General features: G+C 35.1%; 1 protein-coding gene across 1 annotated transcript in view; it reads left to right on the top strand.

Annotated features, from left to right (window-relative positions):
- Positions 1–431: 431 nt before the first annotated feature.
- The window catches only part of PPIP5K2 (diphosphoinositol pentakisphosphate kinase 2), a gene marked incomplete at both ends in the record, with an annotated part of 33,554 nt that continues 8,421 nt past the window's right edge, over positions 432–25,564 (top strand). Inside the window, 20 exons of the mRNA XM_010186841.1 lie at positions 432–593; positions 1,699–1,820; positions 2,869–2,970; positions 3,522–3,608; positions 4,530–4,605; positions 4,692–4,801; positions 5,799–5,884; positions 6,513–6,638; positions 6,725–6,846; positions 10,235–10,417; positions 12,395–12,536; positions 13,489–13,712; positions 15,250–15,377; positions 15,566–15,680; positions 16,967–17,074; positions 17,161–17,277; positions 17,993–18,166; positions 20,453–20,626; positions 21,874–21,943; positions 23,990–24,109. Of these exons, the coding sequence (XP_010185143.1) occupies positions 432–593; positions 1,699–1,820; positions 2,869–2,970; positions 3,522–3,608; positions 4,530–4,605; positions 4,692–4,801; positions 5,799–5,884; positions 6,513–6,638; positions 6,725–6,846; positions 10,235–10,417; positions 12,395–12,536; positions 13,489–13,712; positions 15,250–15,377; positions 15,566–15,680; positions 16,967–17,074; positions 17,161–17,277; positions 17,993–18,166; positions 20,453–20,626; positions 21,874–21,943; positions 23,990–24,109 (2,548 nt within the window). The remainder of the gene's footprint in view (positions 594–1,698; positions 1,821–2,868; positions 2,971–3,521; positions 3,609–4,529; positions 4,606–4,691; positions 4,802–5,798; positions 5,885–6,512; positions 6,639–6,724; positions 6,847–10,234; positions 10,418–12,394; positions 12,537–13,488; positions 13,713–15,249; positions 15,378–15,565; positions 15,681–16,966; positions 17,075–17,160; positions 17,278–17,992; positions 18,167–20,452; positions 20,627–21,873; positions 21,944–23,989; positions 24,110–25,564) is intronic.

Below are 25,564 nucleotides of genomic sequence, written 5' to 3'. Positions count from 1 at the left end.
TCTGCCACCATCAGGCTGAGCAGGTCATCTGGCTGTTCACAACGCACACAGCTGTTCTCATAGCTGCCTCCTGTAACCAGTGAAAGGCTCTGGCAAACTTCCTCTCTTCTGGAGAGGAGAACATTTTTCTTTACCTCTTTACCACCATAATTAAGAAAATATTTCTTTTCATCAAGTTTTATAATTATTATTTTTCTTTACCTGTGCTCCAACTGTTTTCTCCTCTTGTTTTATCTTAGGTTATCAGTATATGATAAGTGTTTTTTCAGAGAGAAAGCAAAGAATGTCATTGAGGAAGGTACTTTAGAGTGATGTTTTCAGTGATTAAAGCAGCTATTATCTTTTGAAGTCATTATCACATTTGAGATAAATTTTGCAAGATGTAATGTAATTTAATTACACTGTATCAAAAGTTCCTATTTTCAATACAGGTATACACAGTAGGTCCAGACTATGCTCATGCTGAAGCCCGGAAGTCTCCAGCTCTGGATGGCAAGGTAGAACGAGATAGTGAAGGAAAAGAAGTAAGGTATCCAGTCATTCTGAATGCAAGAGAGAAGTTAATTGCTTGGAAAGTATGCCTTGCCTTTAAAGTAAGCTGATTACTTTCCTATCTGATCAAACATTTAGCATTAATTAATAGTTTATTATGTGAAACTTCCATAGGGTTTTAGCGCACAGAGCCAGCAGTGATAATTGCTGCAAGACTCCTAGGAAGGCAAAAAGTTAAACTTTCACATCTGTTTTTAATCTGGAAGAATTCTGACTTTAATGTATTGAAAAGTTCTAGATGGGTTTCTTATGTTGCATAAGTCTCCTGAATTTGCATGTTGCTATTGTGCCTTGCTAGTCCACAGTGCATCTCTGCATATGTTCACACATTTTGTTAATAGTTTTTAAGTCAGCGAAACACAATTTCAGTAGTCATGTTTTTGTAACTTTTGTTACCTAGTGTTAACATTAGACCCAATCAAATGTTAATTTGGTACTGACATGACTAGCTTCATACTTGAAATCTTTAACAGTTTCCATTTTTGTATAGTTTTGAGATTGCTTTGTTCAAAATCTCTTTCTATCTTTTACCCTCCTTTCACCTGTCTTATTAAAAGGCTGTCTTTCAGTCTATCTCAGGTGTGTAACTATGATGATATTCTATAGGGTGTGAACCTCTATCACCTAGCAAAGTGGGCTTTGAGATCTAAAATAATAATCTGTTGAGATAGCATCTAGTATCTGGTACTAATGATGTCAATAGTATGTCAATGTCAAAACTATCCTATCAAATTTAAATTTGGACAAAAATGTTTTTGTCAATATTTTGTCATTTCTTGCCTGCCACCTTTAAAAATTGTAGGGAAAAACCATTATCAGAATGGGAATTTGTAGGCCCTTCCTTGCTTATACTGTAAATCTAGAAGATTAAGTTTGCACACATGTGAACCTGACCTTCAATACTGATACTGCTAGGAATACGTAGGAAGGGTAAAATCAAGTTGGGGATATAAAGATTAAAATGAGAAGATGTTTGCATAACATGAGCGAACCTAACATGGAATGGGCAAAAGATGCTAAGTATAAAAATCTGTCATATTTATGTCATGTTTTTAGATGAATACCATGTTAAAATACAAAGTTTACTTTCCTTAGGATTGTTTATTCTCAATAATCAATGAATTGAACTTTTATTCTTAAAAACAGCAAACAGTGTGTGGCTTTGATTTGCTGCGTGCTAATGGACAGTCCTATGTCTGTGATGTGAATGGCTTCAGTTTTGTGAAAAACTCCATGAAATACTATGATGATTGTGCTAAGATACTGGGGTAAGAGTTTGATGATTTATGTCAGGAGATTTGCCTATTCACTCTGTTGTATGAGACTATAGTTTATGTACTACTTATGCCTAAGTTATCTATTTAAAATTAAATATCGCATAAAACAACTCATTAAATTAAATAAGAGCATAACTTTAAAAAAAGAATCCTAAATCAATAAATTAATTCCTTATTCCTAAAATCATCCAAAACATCTGAGTCTGAGTGTTTTGTGAACACTTAAACCTACCTGAATACGTGTTTTGAAAGTTGAGTTAAGTTTTTAAAGGTAGTTAAGATTTTTGTCAGGTAAAGAAGTACCACTGCATGGTTATGTTTGCTGCCCAAATTAATATACATTGTCCTTGATCTGAAGCTACTGTATACTTGTATAATTATGGATTTCATGCTTGTAAATCCAAACTGATATAGTATCAAGGTGTCTTCTGTCATCCCATCTTCTCTCTGCTACTGGGAACAAAAAAAAAAAGATATAACAAGAGATCATATGGAACTGTGTAGTGAACACTATGGCAGTGAAATGTTGCCGTTAAAATAAGCTGATCCCATATTGGCCAGTTAAACTGGCTTTACAGTAAGATTGCACTGATAAGATACAGCATGACTTTTTGTATTATCAGATGGTCTGGAATCCCACTAAATGGAGAAAAAGCTAAGCTGAAATCTTAGATAACAAATCTGTTCCTTGGTTTAGGTCATTTTTTGAGTTAGAGTTACGATTCTCAGTTAGGAAATGGAGTCAGGTATCTGAATATTTAAATGAGCAAGATTAAATGAGCTAAATCATATCTAAGGAACTCTTTTAGGAACAGGAGTTCAAAAAGTGAGGTTTCTTACAAACCCAGGGCCATTAGACTGGTGGGGTCTCTAGCAGTTGTAGTAGCTTTGAATTGTTGTTTAAGTAGGTTTTTGTTACACAATTAAAAGAAAAATACAAATCTTGAGACTCATCACTGCAAGTACGATAAAAGTGCATGTATTACCTATCTGGTTTGGAGTTTTTCTGTTATGTAAGCTATGCTTTAACTCCTTTTAGAAATATCATCATGAGAGAGCTTGCTCCCCAGTTTCAGATACCGTGGTCAATTCCTTTGGAAGCTGAAGACATCCCTATTGTGCCAACCACCTCTGGAACAATGTAAGAAAATAGTAGCTACATCTGAATTGTGCCAACTTCTAATGTAACTTTTGTGTGAATTTATTTTTTCTCTTTACAAGGTGTGCCCACTTTGGCCTATGAACACTTGTTTTGTGTGATGAAAACAAGAAAGGAATCACAATTGCTATGCCAGCAATCAGAGTTTCTGATCCTTAGTCAAGCTGAGTACAGAACAGCAGATTTTCAAGTGTAGTGTCTTCTATGCATAGCTTCCTTCACTGCTAATCTTTGTTCCACCTACTTAATATGCACTTCTAATAAACATGCTCTCTCATTTAATGAACCTCCAAATCATTGTTTTAAAAACTACTTAAAATAGATATTCTGTAGTTACCCAAGTCTTAAAAATCAATCTTTATAGTTTACATCATTCTCAGTTGACCTTATATTCTTGCATATCCCTGCATCACTTCTGTAGTTATATCAGGTAACTGTGACTTTGTCAGTTGTCTTGATTTGTGGTGGTTTTAATGTTAAATAAAAGACCCTCATATATACAGCATTGTAAACTAACTCTCTTGAAATTTCAGGATGGAGCTTAGATGTGTGATAGCTGTAATACGCCATGGGGACCGAACACCAAAACAAAAAATGAAAATGGAAGTAAAACACCAGAGGTAAGTAAAATCTTGGTAAAAATTAGTTTGGACGTTTTAGTGCAGAGCTTACTTCTTGAGGATGTGCAAGCAATGCATTGAGCAGGAATTGGATCACACAAGTTGGTTTTTGTTTTGTTTTCTTTTACATCTAACTGAAGTCGCAGCTAATTAACAAGCATACACCTCTCTTTCTAACAGGACTGTCAGATTACTTGTGCAGACTTCCTTCATCACATGCTGCACCTTGTCAACAGTCCTGCTTGATCTCAGTGAAAATGCATTTTTCTCTGTAATGTCTTTATACAAAACAATACAGCAGGCAATTTTTCTTGTTCACCATTTGACTGTGACTGCTGCCTTTGTTTTTTTTATTACTACTATTCTTATGTGAGCTGTTATCTTGCAGCACCACCTGTTTGTCTCTTGTCAAAGTTTGAAGACTCTGAATTTCTGGTAGATACCATATTTGTTTTAGCATTCTTGAAGTACCTTAAATAATTGGCCTGGAAATAGGTGCAATTTCAGTAAAAACTGATTATTTGGTTTAGGACTAGATTATTGCATTCAGAAATAAATGCTGTAAATATGTAGGACTGCTCATTTGGTATTTCCAGTCCCTGTTTCTGTGCAGGATCAAAGCTGTATATTTGAATGTTATGTTTTTTGGTGCATTGAGTATCTTCCTTTTTTTTCCCCTCCCCCCACACTTAGCAAGACAGTAAGAGATCATTTTTAGTACTTCTGTCTCCAATCAAGAAGACTTTCTTAAGAAATGGGATTTGAACGAAGGTTGGTTTGACCTCTGTAGTGTAGGTCTTAACATGCTTTTCAAATAATGTAAAGATGCTAATTTCAGACCGCTTAAAGTTCAAGACCCACTTGTTCAAGTAATATTTTAACTTATTAACTGTTTTTTAATCAATATTCTTTCTCTTAAAGATTTTTTGATCTCTTTGAAAAATGTGATGGATATAAATCTGGAAAACTGAAACTGAAAAAACCAAAACAGTTGCAGGCAAGTTTGTCTTTATATTTTTTGCTGTGGTATTTTATAAGTAGAAAATTATTTGTGCAAGTAAATCCAATATTTCCTTTCTTTAGGAAGTGCTTGATATAGCAAGGCAACTCCTTGTAGAACTGGGGCAAAACAATGATTCTGAAATTGAGGAAAGTAAAGCAAAACTTGAACAGCTAAAGACTGTGTTAGAAATGTAAGTGTCTAATTTACCATCTTCGTAGCAACAAAGTTGTATTTGCTATTTTGACATGTTTGACCAGTTACTGCTTGGATTGCAATGGTTATCAAATATGTTATGATATCTTAATTGAAGCACAAGAGTTAGCAAGAGAAAGTATGACATATTTGACATTATGAAGGATCTTTTTAATTGAACTTAATGCTTCATCTAGTGTCCCAGTATACTTTCTTCATGAGAAAGTTACTTTCTTTGATCTCTGATTTTATGTTCTTACATGACCTTGAGATTAAAGTATTTGAGTGCAGGGTCTGCTTCTTGCAGTGTGCGACATAATGAAGTCTGATGGAGTCAATAAGATATTTCAGCGTGTGTACCATCTATTTACAGCAAACTTGGAGGATTCCAAGTAAATTAGGATTTTTACATTAAGCCTGGAATATTTAATAATGTTAAGAAAAACAAACAAACTTAAGGTTTCAACGTTTGTTAAAGATCTGAGGTATCAGAACTCTAAATGGTAATATATAACATTAATTGTAAAAACATCGAGACAAAGACAGTTATTATTGAAATCTATTATTACTGTTCGAAACACTGAGTTCTCCTTGATAACTCAATTGGCTAACAAAACAGTAGCCATCTACACTGCCAGATCAGATTCTGGATACTGATAGTCACTGTCGCTGTGGATCTGAATACATAAATGACTCCTGCAACCTGCAAATGCTTTTTTTTTTTTCAGTTTTACGTTCAGTGTTGTGCAAAACAGTAGTAGATAGTATTTTTAAATATTTCATTATAGAATAGTTGCTATTTCTGTAGTCATTCTGTGCTTGCTGATTTAGGCTTGTTCTAAGCACTGCTTCAATAAATGGTGGTCAAATGCACAAATCAATGACCAGCGTAGTTTTTTTCATATCGTGTTACAGGAGTATAGCAGATTTTGAGGAAATTATATAAAATTTTTATCTCCCTCTCCATCTCTCACTTTCCCCTGTTCCTGCTTCAGGTATGGGCATTTTTCAGGCATAAATCGCAAAGTTCAGTTAACATATCTTCCACATGGTTGCCCAAAGACTTCCAGTGAAGAGGAAGGTATTGTATTACTTTTGCACCTAAATAGTCATGGACTAGTGGTATAACATGTCTTGATGTTAAGAAGAAGGAATACGTTGATTTGAATGAATCTTTGTATTGTTGGCAGATACAGTCTCTTAATCTGCTGAATTGTAGACCTAAAACTATGTAGTAAATTTGTGTTCTAACACTGCTTTGTTGTAACAGAAAAGTTGAGTGAAAAGAAGCATCAGTGATTCACCGAAAATGGTGTTTTGGGGCCAGGATGGGAAAATTCTACTGCTTACTTAACATTTAAAACGTCTATAAACTTTTCTGGTCCTTGACCCATGTTTTTTTGACTGAACTAACTGTAATTAGCATCCAATTTGTTTTAAATTTTCTGTCTTAATTTACTTTTTGCTCAGATTTCATGCTAAATATTTTTCTCTTTACTCCGTAATTTAACTCCTTCAGGTTTCTCTGTTTAAGTGTCCACTTACTTCTCTAGTTCAATATTTTCTTAATGTTAGATTTCTATTAAAGATTCATAACATTGAAGAGATCCTTTACGAGGCCCTGCATAGTGCAAATATTTTTATTCATATGCAAAAAAATTATTTATAGTATACTTCATTACTAAACTCCTCTCTCTGTGTATAATTAGATAATAGAAGAAATGAGCCATCTCTGCTTCTAGTTCTAAAATGGGGAGGAGAATTGACCCCTGCAGGCAGAGTTCAAGCAGAGGAGCTTGGAAGGGCTTTCAGGTGTATGTATCCAGGTGGACAGGGTAAGGAAAAAAAAGTGTTGAATGGTATAAATCCTAAAGATAATCAAGTGCAAAATGAGAGTTTGAGCAAAATGTTTGTTTGGTAGGAGATTATGCTGGATTTCCTGGATGTGGTTTACTTAGATTACATAGCACTTACCGACATGATCTCAAAATCTACGCTTCTGATGAGGGACGAGTTCAAATGACTGCAGCAGCTTTTGCAAAGGTACAATGTGAAATTTTCAATTTTTAAAAATTCTGATGTTCTCAAGTTTGTTTTTTTCTTTTGAAGTCTGGGGGAGTTTTATGATTTATTAAGAGTTCACAGTGTATAATGAGGCTGCGTTTTGAAAGAAATGTATTTTCAAATGTGAAAAGGTATCCTATTAACGTGCCAAATATTTGAAGTTCTTTGAGCAGAAGCAGACAGGTTTTAACTATAAAGCCCTAGAAATATACCTTAGTTCTTTCCAGTAATAATGTCCCAGATCATAGAATGGTTTGGGTTGGAAATGATGTTAAAGATCATCTAGTCCAACCTCTCTGCCATGGGCTGAGACAGTTTCCTCTAGACCAGTTTGATCAAATGCCCAGTCCGGCCTGGCCTTGAACACTTGCAGGGAGGGGCATACACATCTTCACTGTGCATCCTGTTCCAGTGTCTCACAACCCTCATAGTGAAGAATTTCTTCCTAATATCTAATCTAAATCTATCCCGGTTTAAAACCATCACCACTCATCCTATTACTGCAATCCCTGATAAAGAGTCCCTCCCCATCTTTCCTGTAGGACCCCTTTAAGTACTGGAAGGCTGCTATAAGGTCTCCCTATTCCTTTTCTTCTCCAAGACAAAACCTCCCAACTCTCTCAGCCTGTCTTCATAGGAGAGCTGTTCCAGCCCCTTGATATCTTTGTGGCCCTCCTCTGGACTTGTTCCAACAGGTCATTGCCCTTCTTATATTGGGGGCCCCAGAGCTGGATGCAGTACTCCAGGTGGGGTCTCATGAAAGCAGAGCGGAGAGGGAGAATCACCTCACTCAACCTGCTGGCCACACTTCTTTTGATGCAACTCAGGATATGATTGGCAGCACTTTTAATTTGCACCTTGCTTAGTTTTTTAGGACTTACTTTCTTCAAATTTTGTCTGATTTCTGTGACAGATTGTGTGTGTGTATTGGTTAAAGCACGGACATTGGAACTGATTTGAGATAACGTATTCATTTTACACGAGCAAAAACTGCAATTTTCAGTCACTTCGGTGATTTGGACCAGGAGATTCGGCAACAAGATGATTAAAATCATCTTCGTTTCTTGATTTGTAACTTTATAGAGGCAATTAGAGGGCTTGAAGAAACCCTCTAGAAATGTGGAATTGAGGAATTAATAGAAGTAGTTTCTTAAAGTTGTTACAGGAGACTTTTCACTTTGGGCCTGTCAAAATGAATACCTAGTAAGTAAGGCACAGTAGCAGTACTACATCTTAGCACTTTATAGAATTTTTTTTTTTTACATGTACTTTTTGTTGTGAAGTTATAAAAAGATGGTGGTAAAGTTTAAAAAGCATGAACTGTTTTTTATTTAGTAGAAATATGAATTTACAGGAACTATTAATATATAAAACACAGAATTCAGAAATTCCTACATCTATAATGCTTGCTAATGCTCTTTTACTCCTCTGCATATTAAGCAAATTCCTCTTTTGCATTTCCTCCAAGTAGCTCTTTGTATGCGTAACACTTCCACTTGTTAATATTTTATTCACTTATTTCATCATTTCAGTGATACAGATGTTCTAATTGCGTGAAAGTGCAGAGACAGTGCAAGTCCATAAATACTTCTTAGGTAAATGAGTTTCAGTAATAATACAGAGTGATAGAGAGGTTTAGGTTTCAAGGGGCTTCTGTAGCTCATCTTAGTCCATCTCTACACAGCACAGAGCCAGTTTGGATGATGTTGTGCAGAATCATATCCAGTCAAGTTTTCAGTATCTCTAGGAATGGAGATTCCACAGCCTCTCTAGGCTGTGGCATTCCAGCCCTCATTTTCAGGTCTTCTCTCTTATTCCCAAGTAGCCTATCCCAGCTTCCACCTTCTATGTATTCTTCTTTTGTCCATGCTGACCTCTGCATGACATTCCATATATCAGAGTGGACTGCTCTTGTGCTTTGAAGAGGTTGTCTTTGAGTATCATCCAACTGTCCTCAGTGCCTTTGTCCTTTAGGACACTACTCCATAGGATTCCATCAACAAGCTAAAGTCTTCTTGAAGTCCAAGGCTCTAATGCAATTATTTCACTTCTCCAATGTTCTGACATACCAGGTTTCAGTTACCAAGGCTGCCACTGATCTCTACGTTCCTGGCCCTTCTAAGTAACAGGGCCAGTGGAATGTCTCTGCTCAATAGTTCATCAGTAACCTGTGTCAAAGAACTGTCCTGAGTTCCAGTTTTCCTGAAATCCAGTTTTCCAGAAATCTGGATTGCTTGTCCCCTGCAATATTGCCCATGCATGAGGTACTCAGGGCTAAGGGCCCCCATGGAAAACAGAGCCTACAATCAGGAGGCTTTGTCCAGTTGTGTTAAGAAAGCTTCATCTATTTCCCCTTTTAAATTGGGTGGTTTGTAGCCGAGGCCCACCATGATGTTCCCCTGTGCTTATTTGTCTTCTTATCCTTACAAATAAAATCTCAACTTGCTTGTCACTGGTTTGAAAGCAAGTGTTCAAGCTACTCCTTTATATAGAGCCCTCCTTGCCTTCCTGCCTTCCAAAAGGCCCTGGATCTAGCTATGGCAAAACTCCATTTATATGAATTATTCCACCACATTTCTGTAATCTGAATAAACTTCTGCAAGGGTTTGGACTTCTTGTTTATCCTGTTTGTTTCCATGCTGCATGTGTTGGTGCAGAAGTATTTCAGGCATCTGTCCTGCTTTCTCTATGGTCAGCAGGCTTGAGGAGATACCACATCATTCTCTTCCTTATCCCTGAGCCCTTCTATTGCAAGAAAAGTCACAAAAGTTTCCCGCCTTCTCCGTTTTGGAAGTCTCCATTCACCTTTTTTTCAAGCATAACTGTTGATAGTCCTTCTGTGCCATACAGGATTTCAGCTTTTACCTCTGTAGGGTCTCTGCGAAGACACTATCTGTCTCCCACTTGTTCTCCCAAGATGCTGTTTGGTTTGCTAACTCTTCCCATAGCTACTGTCTGGTGAGTCAATGCCTTAAGTAGAGCATGTCCCTTACAAATCAGGCTGTTGCTCCCAGCCTCAGGAAGAAGTCACTGTGCATTTTCTGCAACCGAAGACCTGAATAGCTGTGGCCTCCCAGGAGCAATGTTGGCACCACTGAGATGCTAGGGTCACTTCAGCTGGTGCCGGGAAGCGTGCTATGACATGTTAATGTCATTTACACCAAGTGTAGCAATTCTGCACACCAAGGCAGTCCTTTGGGTGACATTTCTATGCAAAAGTCTGTATTGTCTGCCAAGTCTGTTTTATCTATCCCACAGGCAAGTGTTAAAATAATGAATTTGAATTAGTGTTTTGGGTGTTTTTTTAAGATACTCTTATACTTTTATCTTTATCTGTTTGCCTGATTAATTGTATTATTTGTTTCAGGGACTACTGGCTTTAGAGGGTGAGCTGACTCCTATTCTTGTCCAGATGGTAAAAAGTGCTAATATGAATGGTCTGTTAGACAGTGACAGTGATTCTTTAAGCAGCTGTCAGCATCGTGTTAAAGCCAGACTCCATGAAATTCTCCAGAGAGACAGAGAATTTACTTCTGATGACTATGATAAGGTCAGCATATGACTAGTTTCCCATTAAATGAAATAGTCATGCAAATTCTTGTGTAAAGTTAATGAGCAGTGATTTTATGTATGTATTTTGAAAAAATTTTTGTGTTCTTGCAAATAGTTTGAACTACAAAGGAAGCTGTACCAATTACAGTATTAGATGTTTTGAACTGTCTTGCAATTTGAGTAATCGGAATAGCTATAAAATCTGAAATAGGAGTAGATAGGGACCCAGTTCATAATCTTTTTCACTGTTCCATTAAAATATTTTAATTATTCCAGAAATTAAACTATATTGTGTACACTTTCTGTAATCTTTACTTTGGCAGTGTGTCATATTACAAAATGTATGGCCTACCTCCTGCATTTTTTTAATTTGTCTTTTTTTTAACTCTAAGAATGCTAAGACGCTGAAAACCAGTAGAATGCTTTATAATCAGTGAAAGAAAATGTCACATTAACATGCTAAATTAGTGCATATTATAATTTATGCTGATGTAGTACAAAACATACATGATAGTTCTTGGGTTTAAATGTAAATAATCTTTGTCATTGTTAAGAAACTTCTTTCTCTTTCAATTGCACTTATTCTTTCTGATATAACAGCTAAATACGAGTCCTCAAGTAAAATTTATTGTTGAACGACTCTTTTCTAAAAGGTATTGAGAGTGAAATATGGAAAAAGAATTGTGATACCCTGCATGTATACTCTATGTGATTTCATTTAAACATGTAGATTAAAAGTATGATCCGAACCACTGCCAGCAGTAGATTCAGCAGTACTTAGAAAAATTGAGAGGGCACAAGGTCTCAAGGATTCATTTATTTTCTCTTTTCCTTTTGCCATATAGATATAATGGGATTTGAAAGGTAGCTGGAACTAATACAGCACACTCTTCTAAGACAGTCCACTGAAACGAACTAACCTTTGGGATTATAAAGTGATAACTTTTTTTGGTTTGTGTTTTGGGTTTTTTGGTTTTTGTTGTTCTTTTTTTTTTTAACTTGCAATTTGGAAAAACAATATGTTGGGTTTTTTCCTGTGCCAAAGCACCATTCCTATTGATTTACTTGGTCATAATAGAGAGGTAGGACCTACCTATTAGGTAGAGGGCTGAAGTTTTCCATATCCAGATTACCCTGTGCATTTGAGGAAACTGAGGAAAGTACAAATATGTATGTTTGTTATGTATATAAATTACTGTTTAATATTATTGTTGTTTACTTTGGATTATGCACACTTTTTTGAAAAAACGAGTCTAAGCCTCACATGAATATTGGCTCTATTGTTTTAGTGACAGCTTGGTGGTGATAATGTGTAGCTTCTACAGTTTCTATACTGAGTCTGCTCTGAAGGAACATCTTGAAATATGTGCATTTAAAGGGTTTCTTTTTGTTTGTGTGCTGCAGTCCTATGGAAACAAAAATCTAAAACAGGAAGAGACAAATGTTTTTCAGGTATCAGTTACTATTGCAGATTTGGTTCTTCCTTCTAGTTATGCTGAAGAGGGTACTTTATAGAACAGAATCTTGTAAGGCACATAACCTTACAGTAACATTTCTTACAGAATTTTTTTGGAAGCTTTTGAATACAATAGTTAATTGAAAGGAAGCTATGGAAGTTTGCTAAGTAATTACAAAGTTTTAAACATCTTTCCAATTTTCCTGTCTTGAGGCAGAGAAAGTGTTTTAGAAACTCCTGAAACTGTTGATGTTTACTGTGTAGAATTAGTTGCCCTATGAATTTCTTGTCACCTTTGAATATCTCGTAAATCTTACTACCTTTTGAGATACATATATATATTTTCTAATGTCTCAAAGGGTGTAGATAATTAAGAAATGGTTTGAAAAATTAATAGGAACCTGCTTGAATGCTTTTTCTCCAGTACTTGGAATCTTGTATATGTTCCATCTTATCTCCCCAATTCTTTCAAATCTAATCAGTTTATTTAGATAATTTTGTGTTTATTTCAAATTGCAGCTTACTCCATCTGGAAGCATCTCATTGAAAAAATCAATGCAGGTTATTAAAAATCCTGTAAAGACATGTGACAAGGTCTATTCCTTGATCCAGAGTTTGACTTCTCAGATCAGGCAAAGAATGGAAGATCCAAAGTCTGCAGGTACTTAAAACATTTTTCTAGTTGTATTTAGTTCCTCTTGTTTACATCTGAGAGAGAATTGTAACATAACTTTTCTTCATTAAACTCACTTTTAGCAGAACTTTAGTCAAAATGGGTTAGGGATTTTCAGTCTGATTCCACATGCATTATTTTAGAGTAAAACAAGAGGAACACGTGGTCAGATTGCAGATAAGGACTCAAGTGTTCAGAAGTTCAAGTTAGTCCTCAAATGTTTGTAGAAATTCTTGTCTTAATTATTTGAAACTTATCAGTCCACAAAAGTAATAGGAAAAGCAGGTGGTACTCAAGCTAAGTTAAATAGCTACATTTTTATATGTAAGTATCTTTGCTGAAGATATATTCTTGCTGTATGATATGTACTAATATCGTATAGTGTGATGCTGATGTAATGATGGTGAACCAATATCACAGGAAGACTACAGCTGGAAGAGGCTATAGTGCTTTTTGGTACTAGCTAAATACTGGAATATTTGCTGTCAATGTTCTCTGCAGTGTGTAGTATACAAACAGCTTCTGTTCTGTTGACGTTCTCAAGAGAGAGAGAAACAAATAGGATGTGTGGTCTGTTCTAAAACAGATGTTGTTCTGTTCTTCTTGCTCACTTCTAGAATTTTCTTACAGCTTCTTTTTGCTGCTTTTTTCATATATAATCTGTTATATAGGATACTTTATTCATGGTGCTGTAGCTTTGCTTAAAGGGCCAGTGGTGCCTTTGCAGCAAAGCTTGATGCTTTTGATGTAGCTATGTAGCTGTGATGCTTTTAACCATAAAAGTAACCATATGCACATCTTTTTTCTATTCTTAGAAGTAACACAGTTAATTTATTCAATCCCTTTTATCCCTCTGTATTCAGCTGTTACTACCATGTAATTAAAATTTTGCTTTTGTTACTTGGATGGTCTTGATTGCTTATGAGATACATCTTTCCAGATATTCAGCTGTACCACAGTGAAACACTAGAACTCATGTTGCGTAGGTGGGCCAAGCTGGAAAAAGACTTTAAAACAAAAAATGGAAGATATGATATTAGCAAAATTCCTGATATTTACGACTGTATAAAATATGATGTGCAGCACAATGGCTCCTTAAAATTAGAAAACACAATGGAATTATACAGGCTTTCAAAAGCTTTAGCTGACATTGTGATCCCTCAGGTAAGCATTTTCAGTTATTAAATAGAACAAATTGTAGAATAAATGCTTGTTCAAAATTTGTGAAAATGTTTACTCTTTTCTGTTGGAGATTCCTCTATTTTGCAGTAATAGAAGCCTTTAAAGTTACCTGTGATTTTCTGGTAGTAAGCTGATTATTTTTTGTAAGAAGAAAACAGATTCATAATTTGTAAAGCTGTGTTCAGAGGGAGTTTTTCTAGCAATTTAAGCTGTGAACATGTCTGCTTCTGTTTACTGCACTGTATTAAAATAAAGTGGTTCATTTCAGCCATTCTTCTTAGATTTAAGTGTGAGCTCCTTTGAACAACTGTGTATTCTGGAATTGCATTTAATTTCATTCTTCCTGCTTTTAAAAATTTGTTTTTCAGGCTCTTTGCAAATGACATTGTTAATCCTTATGTAATTTCACTTGTTTTAGCAATTTAAATTTAAAAATACCTTTCTGCTGCTTCAAAATGCTCACACTCCCTGATAAAAATGTATAGTTTAAATTTCGTAGAATTTCAGAGCAGAAGCAGACAAGTTAAACTTCCATATACAACAGGCTGCTAAACTCAGGTTAGCTCTGAAATGTTGTAGGCTACAGGACATGAAATTGTTTTGTGATAACAGGACTGAACAGACTAAAGCTTTCCTCAAGTGTCCCTGCAGTTACAGAGCAGTGGTATTATAAGTATTGTATGCAGCAAGTCAGAAAACTTCTTCCTTTCCCTATCTCTCAAACTCCCTGACAACAAGGAGGACAAGAAGAGCAATGATACATAGTATGTGCCCATAAAAACGTAGGCCTGTTAAGCTTAAGTTCTGAATAGAACTTAGAAAAGAATAAGTAAAAATGAGGATGCATACTGAAGGAAGAATAACAAAGAAAGCTTGATAAGCCCAGATAATGCAAAGGAGAAGTGCTTATGTTGCTTTTTAGGGTAACCAGCAGATCCATCATAATGATGAAAGCACTTTCACATCATGTGAAGCACAGACCAGCACAGCTTCTGGAAGAGACAGTATTTAAATATCGTAGATACTGTAACAGATACAATATGTTCCAGTTATATTTAACTACAATTTTTACAGTATTATTTGAGGTGAATAGGAGATCTTCCGTGGGGTTGTTTACCACAGACTAAGATAAACATATTATTAGGTAATGTACCTATGTCTCTTTATTGGCTGTTTAAAAAAAAGAAAAAAAAAGATATTTGAAATCAGGTGAGATGAAATGGGAGGAGGAATCATTCCCTAGATGTTTTGCTTAAGAAAAAGAGCTTTATCATACTGGAAGGTTAATCCACTTTTGTGGTTTAACTAGTGCATGAAAAACTGTTTCTCTATGTCAAATAAAACAGCATAAAGGTTTTACTTGAAGGGACATCAGTAATCAAATGTAATGAAAATGTTAACAAAACAGTTCACAGCTAGAGCAAACTAATAGATGACTAATTGGCTTTCATAGACAAGCTTTGAATTAGAAGGCAATTTAATCTTTAACTGAATTTTAAGTTAGTTTCTTCTTACATAGGAATATGGTATTTCTAAGGCTGAGAAACTAGAGATTGCCAAAGGTTACTGCACTCCTCTAGTTAGAAAAATACGTTCTGACCTTCAGAGGACTCAAGATGATGATACTGTAAATAAGCTTCACCCTCTGTAAGTCCTTTTTTACATTATACATTAATTTCTGTAAGATTTAATGGAGATATTCCATAGCTTTCATATTTGAAATATCTTAGTAATTAATAGTAATTTTAAAAGTATTATTTACTAATTTGTTGACAGCTATTTCTAAAATAGAGACACATCCCATTATGGTCTAATAAGATTTTTTTTCTTTCAAGTTACTCCAGGGGTGTTATGTCCCCTGAACGCCATGTTCGTACACGGCTGTATTTCACCAGTGAGAGTCATGTCCACTCCCTATTATCCACCCTTCGTTATGGTGCCTTATGTGATGTAAGTTGAATGCTTTTTCTGTTAAAGCCTCTGATAGTTTGACAGGAACCAAAAGGACTTAATCTTACTAAAACTGTATCAATTGAAAGCTTAATTTTCCTAAGTGGCTTTGAGATAAATCACACTTTTTGAAACATTTGATTTCCTATTATATATGCACAGACATATTTCAAATTACTGGTGTGCACACTGGTGGAAATCAGCATGCCCTTTAAAGTAATGCTGTGTTCCATTTGTGTGTTCAACTGTGTAAGTTGCAGCCTCAAAGAGTTTTGAAAATGGCAGATAATCCACTTTTTTGTCTTTTGTTGTCACCTATAATTCTGCTAACGTTTTCCTTCAAGTTATAATTCAGGGTTCTCTTGAATTCACTTTTGGACTGGCTTATTATCTTTGATGATTACCATATTGTCAAGAAGTCCCTACCTGACTTCAAGAATGCTTATGTAGTGCGAAGTTTCTCATTCAGTGTGTTGTCTTACTTTCCAATACTGTTGTAGAATACCTTGAAAGTAGCGGATTATTCTCCATCTGATTGGCTTTGAAACCAAGGACTAAAAAAGACAAGATCTCTAGATTCAGAAAAGACCTAACTGAGCTCTTGGAGAGGTTAAATGCAGCACCACAAAGCCTACACGGCTGATTCTACACTGACTTTTGAAATGGTTGTATTGACATAATTGCTTCTGGTAATGTATGACACAACTCACTGATGGCAAAAACATTTTTAATCCTAGACCTCTGTGACATATGCTACAACAGGTACACTCCTAGTTTTAGGCTGATAAACTTTTAAATTTCCTTTAAGGAAATTACTAAATGCATTACTAAATGTATTTTTTCTAGAGCATAAAAAATAGGTGAATATTCATGTTAAATAGTTTAGGTTATGATGGTTATTTTTACTCTATATACTAGAAGCCTTCAGTTTCTCTGTTGACTTGCCTATTGCAAAATAACAATTCCCATCAGGAGAGTTTAAAATGATGCCTCTGTCTACAAGACATGTATTATCATTGGCAGAAAGAACATGAAAGTTATGCTGAAATAAAATATGAAAAGTCCTGATCTACACATCTACACTTTTCGTTCATTTGATGATTAATTTTAAGTCACTGTTTATTCTGGTTGTATCTCTGTTTGTTCCGTAGCTGTGAAAAGCTTCATACTTCCGCTGTGAATGTAAAATGCGTGTAAATGGGGTCAAAGAGATATCATCACTCTTTTTAAAGAAAATAGTTGGGCTTTATTTATTGATTTTTTTCCCCCCCCCCTCCCCCCATAAGGAATCAAAAGATGAGCAGTGGAAACGAGCTATGGATTATTTAAATATTGTCAATGAACTCAATTACATGACACAGATTGTTATCATGCTTTATGAGGATCCAAACAAGGTATTTAAAATCGAGAAATATCTTTAGAAATTAGTAGTGCTAAGCTTTCTATTAAAGTATAAACCTATTTAATAATTTTTCTTCAGGAACTTTCTTCGGAAGAACGTTTTCATGTAGAGCTGCACTTTAGTCCAGGAGCCAAAGGCTGTGAAGAAGATAAAAATTTACCAGCTGGGTATGGATACAGACCTGCTTCCAGAGAGGTAATAATTATGCCTTTCTTTAAAGCAAAAATCAGTTTTTCTGGATGTGGACATACCTAAAATAAGCACTGGGAAATAGTTAGTTAAAAGATAAAAATGTGATTTTTATTTTGGTAGAAAAACATCTAGTAAAATATAGACAGTCCCAATGTATTTTTCCATTTTGAATGAACACAGATAATGTGGACCTTCTATGGCTTTGCCAGAATTTTTGCTAGAAATATTAAATACTCATTGTGAGAAAAGTGATATCAGCATCAATGTCACATCAATGATATTCTGGCAACTGAAAAAAATATTTACGAAAGTAAGGTAGTTTGACATGTTTATGAGTACAGATTGTTAAGGAAAGATTCATATTTTCAAAGATCTATGGGCAGATCTGTGGAATTACCAACTGCCTTTTGAGAAACGAATGAAAGCAAAGCTTGGCTGGAATTCTACTGACTTGTGGGACCAGGATTTTATTACTATGTCAACAGAAAATTGGAGTAAGATATTAGGACCACACTATCGTATGCAGTGGCTGGTTAAGAGAAAATACACATAGATTATTAAAGTCTAGAGCAATTTATTCAGTAATATGTGATTTATTTATTTTATATTTTTATAATCAGCTTTCTTTATGTTTACACAGATTTATTTAACAGCCACTTATGTCTACATGTTGCAAGGTGTGCAGCTAAATTGAAAATTAATTATGTATTGTTTATAGAATGAAGGCTCAAAGAAAACCTCTCATAGAAATGATAGTGATGAGGAGACACATGCTTCTAGAAGAGATGAAACAGATCGATCACTAGTGATGTTCAAGCCAATGGTGTCAGACCCAATTCACATACACAGAAAGTCACCCCTTCCAAGATCCCGGAAGATTGGTTCTGTAGAAGTAAGTGTTTATGTTCCAGATAATGTTATTCACAGAAATTAACTTTTGCTTACTTTTAACAAAACAAACCATAATTCTGCTTTCTATTACCCAGAATGAGTGTGATGTTATATCTCACAAAAGGGTTGCTCTTATTCTATGGGACATCTTCCATGACAGTAATTTGTCTGAATGATTTTTTTTTAATTAGTTAGTATTTTGCAATAAGACTTTATTTCCTTTTTTTCTTTTCAAGCCATTTTATAAAAGCTGATACTTAAAAATGAAGACTTTTTCTGTCTAAACCTACATCTTCAAACTAACATACATTGCTTTTGTATTCATCCTTACAAGATGGCTGCTATTGGGAATTAAGCAAACCTTCGGGGTGATCATGCTGAGAGGGAACAGAGGGATTGGGGGCGGTTGGGGAGGTACAGGAGATGAGACATGTCTTCTGTATTTGCTTTCACATGGGGTGAAAGTGACTGCACTTATCAAGCATTTGAAGGTAAGAGAATAAACTGGAAGCTTCTTTTTGAGTGGGTGGGGTTTGTGTTTCATGAATGCTTTAGAGAAGATCTTGAACAGTTCTGATCTCCTTTCTTGAAGGCCATGACATTTAGATGTGCTTCACAGATAACAGCTTTAATGTTACAGAGGTGGGGAGGGAGGCACCGCAGTATCGCTGTTACCATTTGTACAGTTGAGTGGCAAAGCTTCAGATGGTGCATCGTGGCAGAAGCAGTCTAACAGCTTCTTATTGCCTCATTTTCAGTTGTTTAAAACCATCAGAAATGAAGATTTATACCAAAAGCTTTTCATTTCACGTTTGTGTTGGGAATGGGCTGTTTGTATGCAATGAAAGTGTTACAGATTTGCAATTAACATGATTATTGGTAGTGTGGAGAGAAAAAAATGCATGCTTCCCTTTTATAAGGATATCTCTATAACTCCATATGACTTCATAAATTAACAGAGATAATAAATGTGAATGTCTTACAGTTTCTATTTCCAAGTTTTATCATAAATACTCACAACATCAATATTTTTGATTTTTAAAAGTTGTTTTCACTGTGATCATGCAAGCTCCCGTCCTAGTTATGAGTTCATTTACACACAACTTAATAGTCTATTAGTTCAAACGTTTAACCATTTTCATTTTAATAAATCAGGTAGAAGTTACTTTCAAAAGGTATCAATAACATAAATTGCTAAATTTAACTGTGTAGATAATACATATTCAGATGGAATGTGTTTTAGCATTCAGTGCTGGAAGAAAATAGCCCATTTAAAGAAATTATACAATAAAAAGTAAAATTGGAAGTTTCAGCTGGCCTACTGAAATCTGCAAAACCAGTATTTGGAATATTTAAACCAAATGGTATTTTCAGGTGTCTAAGAAAACTCATTGCAACTTAAACTGCAACTGCCTTGAACCTCTTTTTACTTTTTTCTATAAGGCAATTCTCTTTTCACCTATGTCCATTAATTTGAAAGGACACTGTCTGGTGTGAGATGATATGGAAGTTTTAATTTGAAGTATAGTCAGCAATATTTACAGAAGGATTGTAGTTGTGATTGAGTCATGAAAATAAAGAGTTCTAACAGTAAAATGAGAAAGTAAGGCTCATGAGCATTGGAAATCAAATTCTGTATTGGTAAAGTTGTTGATTACAAATGATACATAAATGATGTAGAGCATGGCAAACTCGGCCTGACGCTATCCTCCCTTGAAGTCTTAACAGGCGTCTAGTATCAGATAACTTTTAGGGCTTTTTTTAAGGTTAGGAAACTACTACCAGTCAGGTTGGTGCTGCTATGAGTGAGTCAGCTGTAGAGTCTCAAAGGCAATTCTAAAAATGAGAATCTTTTAGATAAGATTATAGACTAAAAATGAAAACTATTAAGTAAGAAATAGGAAAGTTTAATGTAGGAAGCTGTTAAACAGTATGTCAAGGATAACAGATGTTCTGTTTCCAACATATGGGAAATTCTTATAATTATGAATCAGTTATTGAGAACAGTTACTTCTCTCTCATATCTCATAATTAGTCTACCAGAAATTTGGTTAAAGATTAAAATATATAGTTGGATTAAAAGATGCAAGTGGAACTGGTAACTTCCTAGTGTTGTAATGTTACTCTTTCCTATTCACTGTTTAATAGTTTTCAAAGCAGTGTATAAAAGGGTGTGAGCAGATTGGTTTTTGGTTTGTTTTTGTTTTTTTTTCTTTTCTGTTCATTTGGCTCTGTTGAATCTAACTCTGCATGCTTTGCTGTTTTTTGCCCCCTTTCTCACTTCCAGGAAGAGAGCCCCCTGAGTGTGTCTAGCCCAGAGTGTATTGGTACCTGGCTGCATTACACCAGTGGTGTGGGTACTGGGCGTCGAAGACGCAGATCAGGGGAACAAATCACTTCTTCCCCTGTGTCCCCTAAATCATTGGCTTTCACATCCAGTATTTTTGGCTCATGGCAACAGGTTTTTAAACTTTACTTCATTAAACATTATTATGCATTCCAAGCAACAACCAACTGTCTTTAAGGACATCTAATCCCTTGTTATGGACTATATTTGAAGCAAATTTTCCACTTCTGAAAATGACTTCCCGAGAATGTCTGGGAGAAGAAGAGCAAGTGCATGTTTTTCCACTGAATGTGTTACATGTTTTCCAAAAAAATTGGTTTCTTTATAGGAATTGCAAATGTTACCACTGTATAAAAGGCTTAGTCTACTGCCTGATGAAACAGATTTTTTTCTTTGGTTTAGTTGTCCTTTAAGACTTTAAAAACAGCATTGCTTAATTTGGTGGTAGGTAAATTGAATTTTTTTTTTTAATAATTGCAACCAATACCATTTAAAATAATTTATTTGGTACTTCATATTGCTATTCAAAACTTGTTTTGCATATGTCATATTTTCAGTGGCCTGATATTAACTATTGCAGGGAACAAACTCTAGCACTAATAATTCTTGCCTTCTGTATCTGGAGGTATCTGAAACTCCTGACACAGTACATCATCCATTAACTCGTACAGTATTTTGAAGACTTTTCTAAAGATGGTGGGGAAAGGCAGGAAAAAAGGAAACAGTAAATATTTTTGAAGTACTAGTGAAGATTTAAAGACTGTTTATGTATGTTGAGATAATGTTTACATGTATGAAAATGGATGGTGTTCTGTTAATCATATCCTTTTTCTTTGAAAATTTTCATAATTTCTTTTTATTACGGAAAATTCTAAAGCTATTTACATAGGAAAAGTTCATATCAGTAAAGGCTGTGAGCATCTGAAGATTACAATGATTGAGCCCGTGCATGGATCAGTGATTGTATGGTGTCCTCAATAGCTTGTCTGTCTTTCCTTCCCTCCCCTTCTTTTTTCGATACAGGCGCAGTTTAGGAGAGTGCATTTGGTAACATGAAATAACATGTCTCAAACATCCGTTCTCATATCTGTCTTGGTCTATGTCCCTTCTCATTTTGAATGCTTGCTTTTCACCACTTCATTGCAAGGAACTCATATGTGAAATGGATTCCCTTCAGAAGAGGGGATATTGCATGATCTTTCATGTTTCCGTTACGTATTTTTACTAACACTTATCATACAGCTTATTAACACTTGTCTGTCTGAAACAGGCGGCTGTATCAAGTTAACTGGATGTTTCATGCTGCTGTTCTGTTTTCCCTTATTTTTCTTTTTTTCTTTTTCTTTTTTTTTTATATCCAGGTCTTATCAGAAAGCAATAGTAACTTACGAACACCGAGAACTATTCTGGAACAAAAGCAGAGTGGTCTAGGTATGTGCCTACAATTGAAATTTTGTTTGATGTTAGCAGCTTTTTGTCTTCCTGTTGTTCCGCAGAGTTATACATTCTTTGAATAGTTTTTATGTTAACAAGATGCAATAGTACTGGTTATCAATAATATATGCTAAGTGTCTGCCTATGAACTGGACAATTCTTCTGCAGTAAAAGTTTTTAAATAAACTATGACTGAAAAGAGCAAATTATTTCAGACTGTCCACACTGCTAACTCTATACTGCTGGTAACAGGTACACAAGATTATTTTTAACATAAACTAGATTTTGAAGATAATGTAGTTTATTACTGAGTTTTTGGGATTTGCAAGAATCCTTTGGATAGAAATGGCCTGCACTGGAAATTGTTAAAACACTTTTCTTGAAAATTAACATTTCCTACTGTGGGCACTTGAAGGTGTTTTACAGAGGGGAGGGGGATGGGGAACAAACCTCAAGTTTCTTTATAATATCAGGGTATTTGCATACATTCCCTCTCCTAAAACCAGTTTCTTCCTTTCAGTGTTAGAATTAATCATGCTATAATTCAATTAGTTGTTTCAAATTGTTTTAATTCAAGTGGTGCTTTTCTCTTGCTTCTTTGAAACAGACATACATATCACTGATATGCAAAAATATTAAATCTTGCACTACTGTAAATCAATATTGCATTTTTTTCTGTAATTGTGTCTTTTCATAGGAAAAAGGAATTGTAGAAGATGCATAAGTCATATGCATAAACTTAGAAGGAGCTATTCCTTTTTCTGTAAAGATCTGTATTTTTTATATATCTAATATTTCTGTAATACTTTTCTCCCTATTATAATTTTCCCTTAGTAAAATGCATACATCAGGTGCTCTTGTTTATCAAAGGCATATTTTTACTGTGTGCTTGCTAAAGTTAAACAACTTTTATTTTGCCAATGCGTCACACAATATGGCTTGTGGAACCTGATGTATTTCTGTGTGTAGATTAAGGTATTACATTTGGTGTGAAAGGCTTGCCACAGACTAGGTACCAGTTTATTTTGGCTGTGATTGGTCACATGTGCTAGTAATGTTTCCTCTCACTGGGTCATTAAAAGTAATAAAAGGAAGTATCACTGGATAGATAGTTGGTTTTCAAAAAAAAATCTGCTGCTACTTATCTAAAATGTAAAAGATAAGTTCTAAGTGAAAAACCACTTCTCCCTTCCACTAGTAGTAAAAACTAAAGAAAAAAAAATGCAGTATTTTTCCATTTGGTTCAATGTTTATGTAAATTTCATTTACGGATGATGATTGTAAAAGTTATTTTTATATTTCTGTCTGTGACTTTCAATGCTTTGTTAAAACTCCCATCCTTGTGGCAGGAATGTGAGTTATAACAAAAGTACTCTCGCTTGCATGGAGGTATACAAATTGTTCTTAGGAAAGGAAATCAAGCTAAACTTGGTGGAACTTTTAGGTATTTTCAGTTTGCGACATTGTCGATGATGGTCATTAAAATACAAATAGAGTACTTCCAATTTGGGTAACATTTGGACGGGGGGTTAGAAGGGAAATGTTTCCGTATTAAAACTGTGGAAATACATGAGTACTTCACTGCAGCCTATCATCTCAAAGGTCTATTTGGACAAAAGCAATGAGCAGTATCTTTCCAGTTTATATTTGTTTCAGAACTGCAGGTTTTAAAACACACAACTTTCTTATCATCATCATCATCATCTTGCTTTTGTTTTGTTGTTTGGCTTATGTTTACATTGATGCTAACTGGTAACTTTTCTTTACCAAAAGTGAAAACAGGACAAGAACTCACTTTATTAAAGCCAGTCCCCTTTGCACATATAGCAGAGGGTGCTGTCATGAGTAGAAGCACAATAAATTATCATAGTTTCAGCCTAGAAGTACTACTCTGACATTACAAGCATATTGTGAACCTGTCCAAGGCACTGCCAAAAGCTGCCTTTTGTGTGGTAAGAACCATGTGCTTGCATGCTGCATGCATCCCCAATGTGAATGGACGAACACTTGGTTGTTGTATGTATTTTCTCTAACTCCCATCAGGGTCTCACTGTGCGGGCCTGTTTAGCACCTCAGTGCTCGGGGGTTCTTCAAGTGCACCTAACCTACAGGATTATGCTCGTACTCATCGTAAAAAGCTGACTTCCTCTGGCTTCATAGATGGTATGTGCACACTCTCGCACATGCACGCACAAACCCATGTGCCACATTAAATTTCTAGAGATAAATCCTAGGTTGCTGATGATAATGAAATCCTAGAATCCTTTGCCTTAGTATCAATTGTATGAGTTTCTGTTGCTTCTGTATTGCCCGTAGCTTGCTTATGTTTAACTTAGTAGGACATTTAATTATTGTTTCTGTCTTGAACACTCACAGAATTGTAATACGTGCCAGGAAATTTCAGCTAGTGCATTTTTTTAAGTAAACCAACATTTTCGTTTAGAAATTCTTCTCATTTTAAACTTTTGGGTTTTATCTTGAAATGATAATGATACTGATCTTGAAATGAAGTAAATTACTTGGGTGATATACAATGAATGAAAGAAATTATAAACTAATAACTACTGATGGTGAAAATTTTAGGATTCCTGACTTCTTTTCGGTGGGGTTTGGATTATAAAGGAACAGGATATTTTCAGTTTTGGATAATCTAGGGTAGAGAGGAATCACTCTCACTAGATTTCAGAATGTAAAGATTCCAAAGCAAACCTTTATAACTCTGAGGTGAAAGAGTATTCATGTTTTCCCAATTCACTACTCAGTGTTAAACTCTAACCTGATATAACCTTGTATGCCAGAATCACCAGCTCATTCTGCTTGTTTTCATACACTTCATTACACATCTTGTAGTTACCAACAGTCCAAATTTTCTTCTTTTTAACTTGTTTAGATTTTAGCCCTTTTCCATGGTCCTTTCTGCATGCGATTCAGTTCTAATACCTTCTCATATTTTCTTTTTTCTTTCTTCTTCCTTTCCTTTTTAAAAATGTCCCTCTTTTGGTAGCTGTTAAAATTTCAGGTACCTGTTTTTCTCTTTCTCAGACACCACACGCGGTTCTGCTGTTAAAAGGTTTTCTATCTCATTTGCTCGACACCCAACCAATGGTACGTTTTGCTTTTCTTTTAAAAACAAAAACGAAAACAAAAGGTTCCTTGCTTCATCCCTTCTATTTTTATTTCAAATACGGGGTGTACAGTATCATGCAGCCATCTGTCATTCCTAACTTCAAGCACAACTCCAAATAGATTTGTAATCATTAGATACCCTAAATACCTTCTTTACCATTCATTAATATAAATACAATAACAAAATTCATTCTCTATAAAAATCCCTGAAAAATATTGAAGTACTGCTGTTAATCCTGATCTCTGTAATAAATTATTCTCTCCAATTTCTTATGTGATCAGACTGTATGGTACAAGATAAAAACAGAGTTAAATCTGATCTCATTGGGCATACACTTCTTGATAGCTGCTGCTGCTTCTTTGTCTTCTGCTGAGCTGTTCCCCTAAGCCTTCTGATTCTAAAATAAATCACTGAATTGACAGCTGGAGTTTATTACTGTCTTCTTGAAGTCATGTTAAATTAAAAAACTAAAGCAGATTTGGTTCCATTCC

The sequence above is a fragment of the Mesitornis unicolor genome, unplaced genomic scaffold (genome assembly GCF_000695765.1).
Source record: "Mesitornis unicolor isolate BGI_N332 unplaced genomic scaffold, ASM69576v1 scaffold9886, whole genome shotgun sequence".
In the NCBI taxonomy this organism is placed as follows: Eukaryota; Metazoa; Chordata; class Aves; order Mesitornithiformes; family Mesitornithidae; genus Mesitornis; species Mesitornis unicolor.
This window is presented reverse-complemented; position numbering and strand designations above follow the sequence as displayed.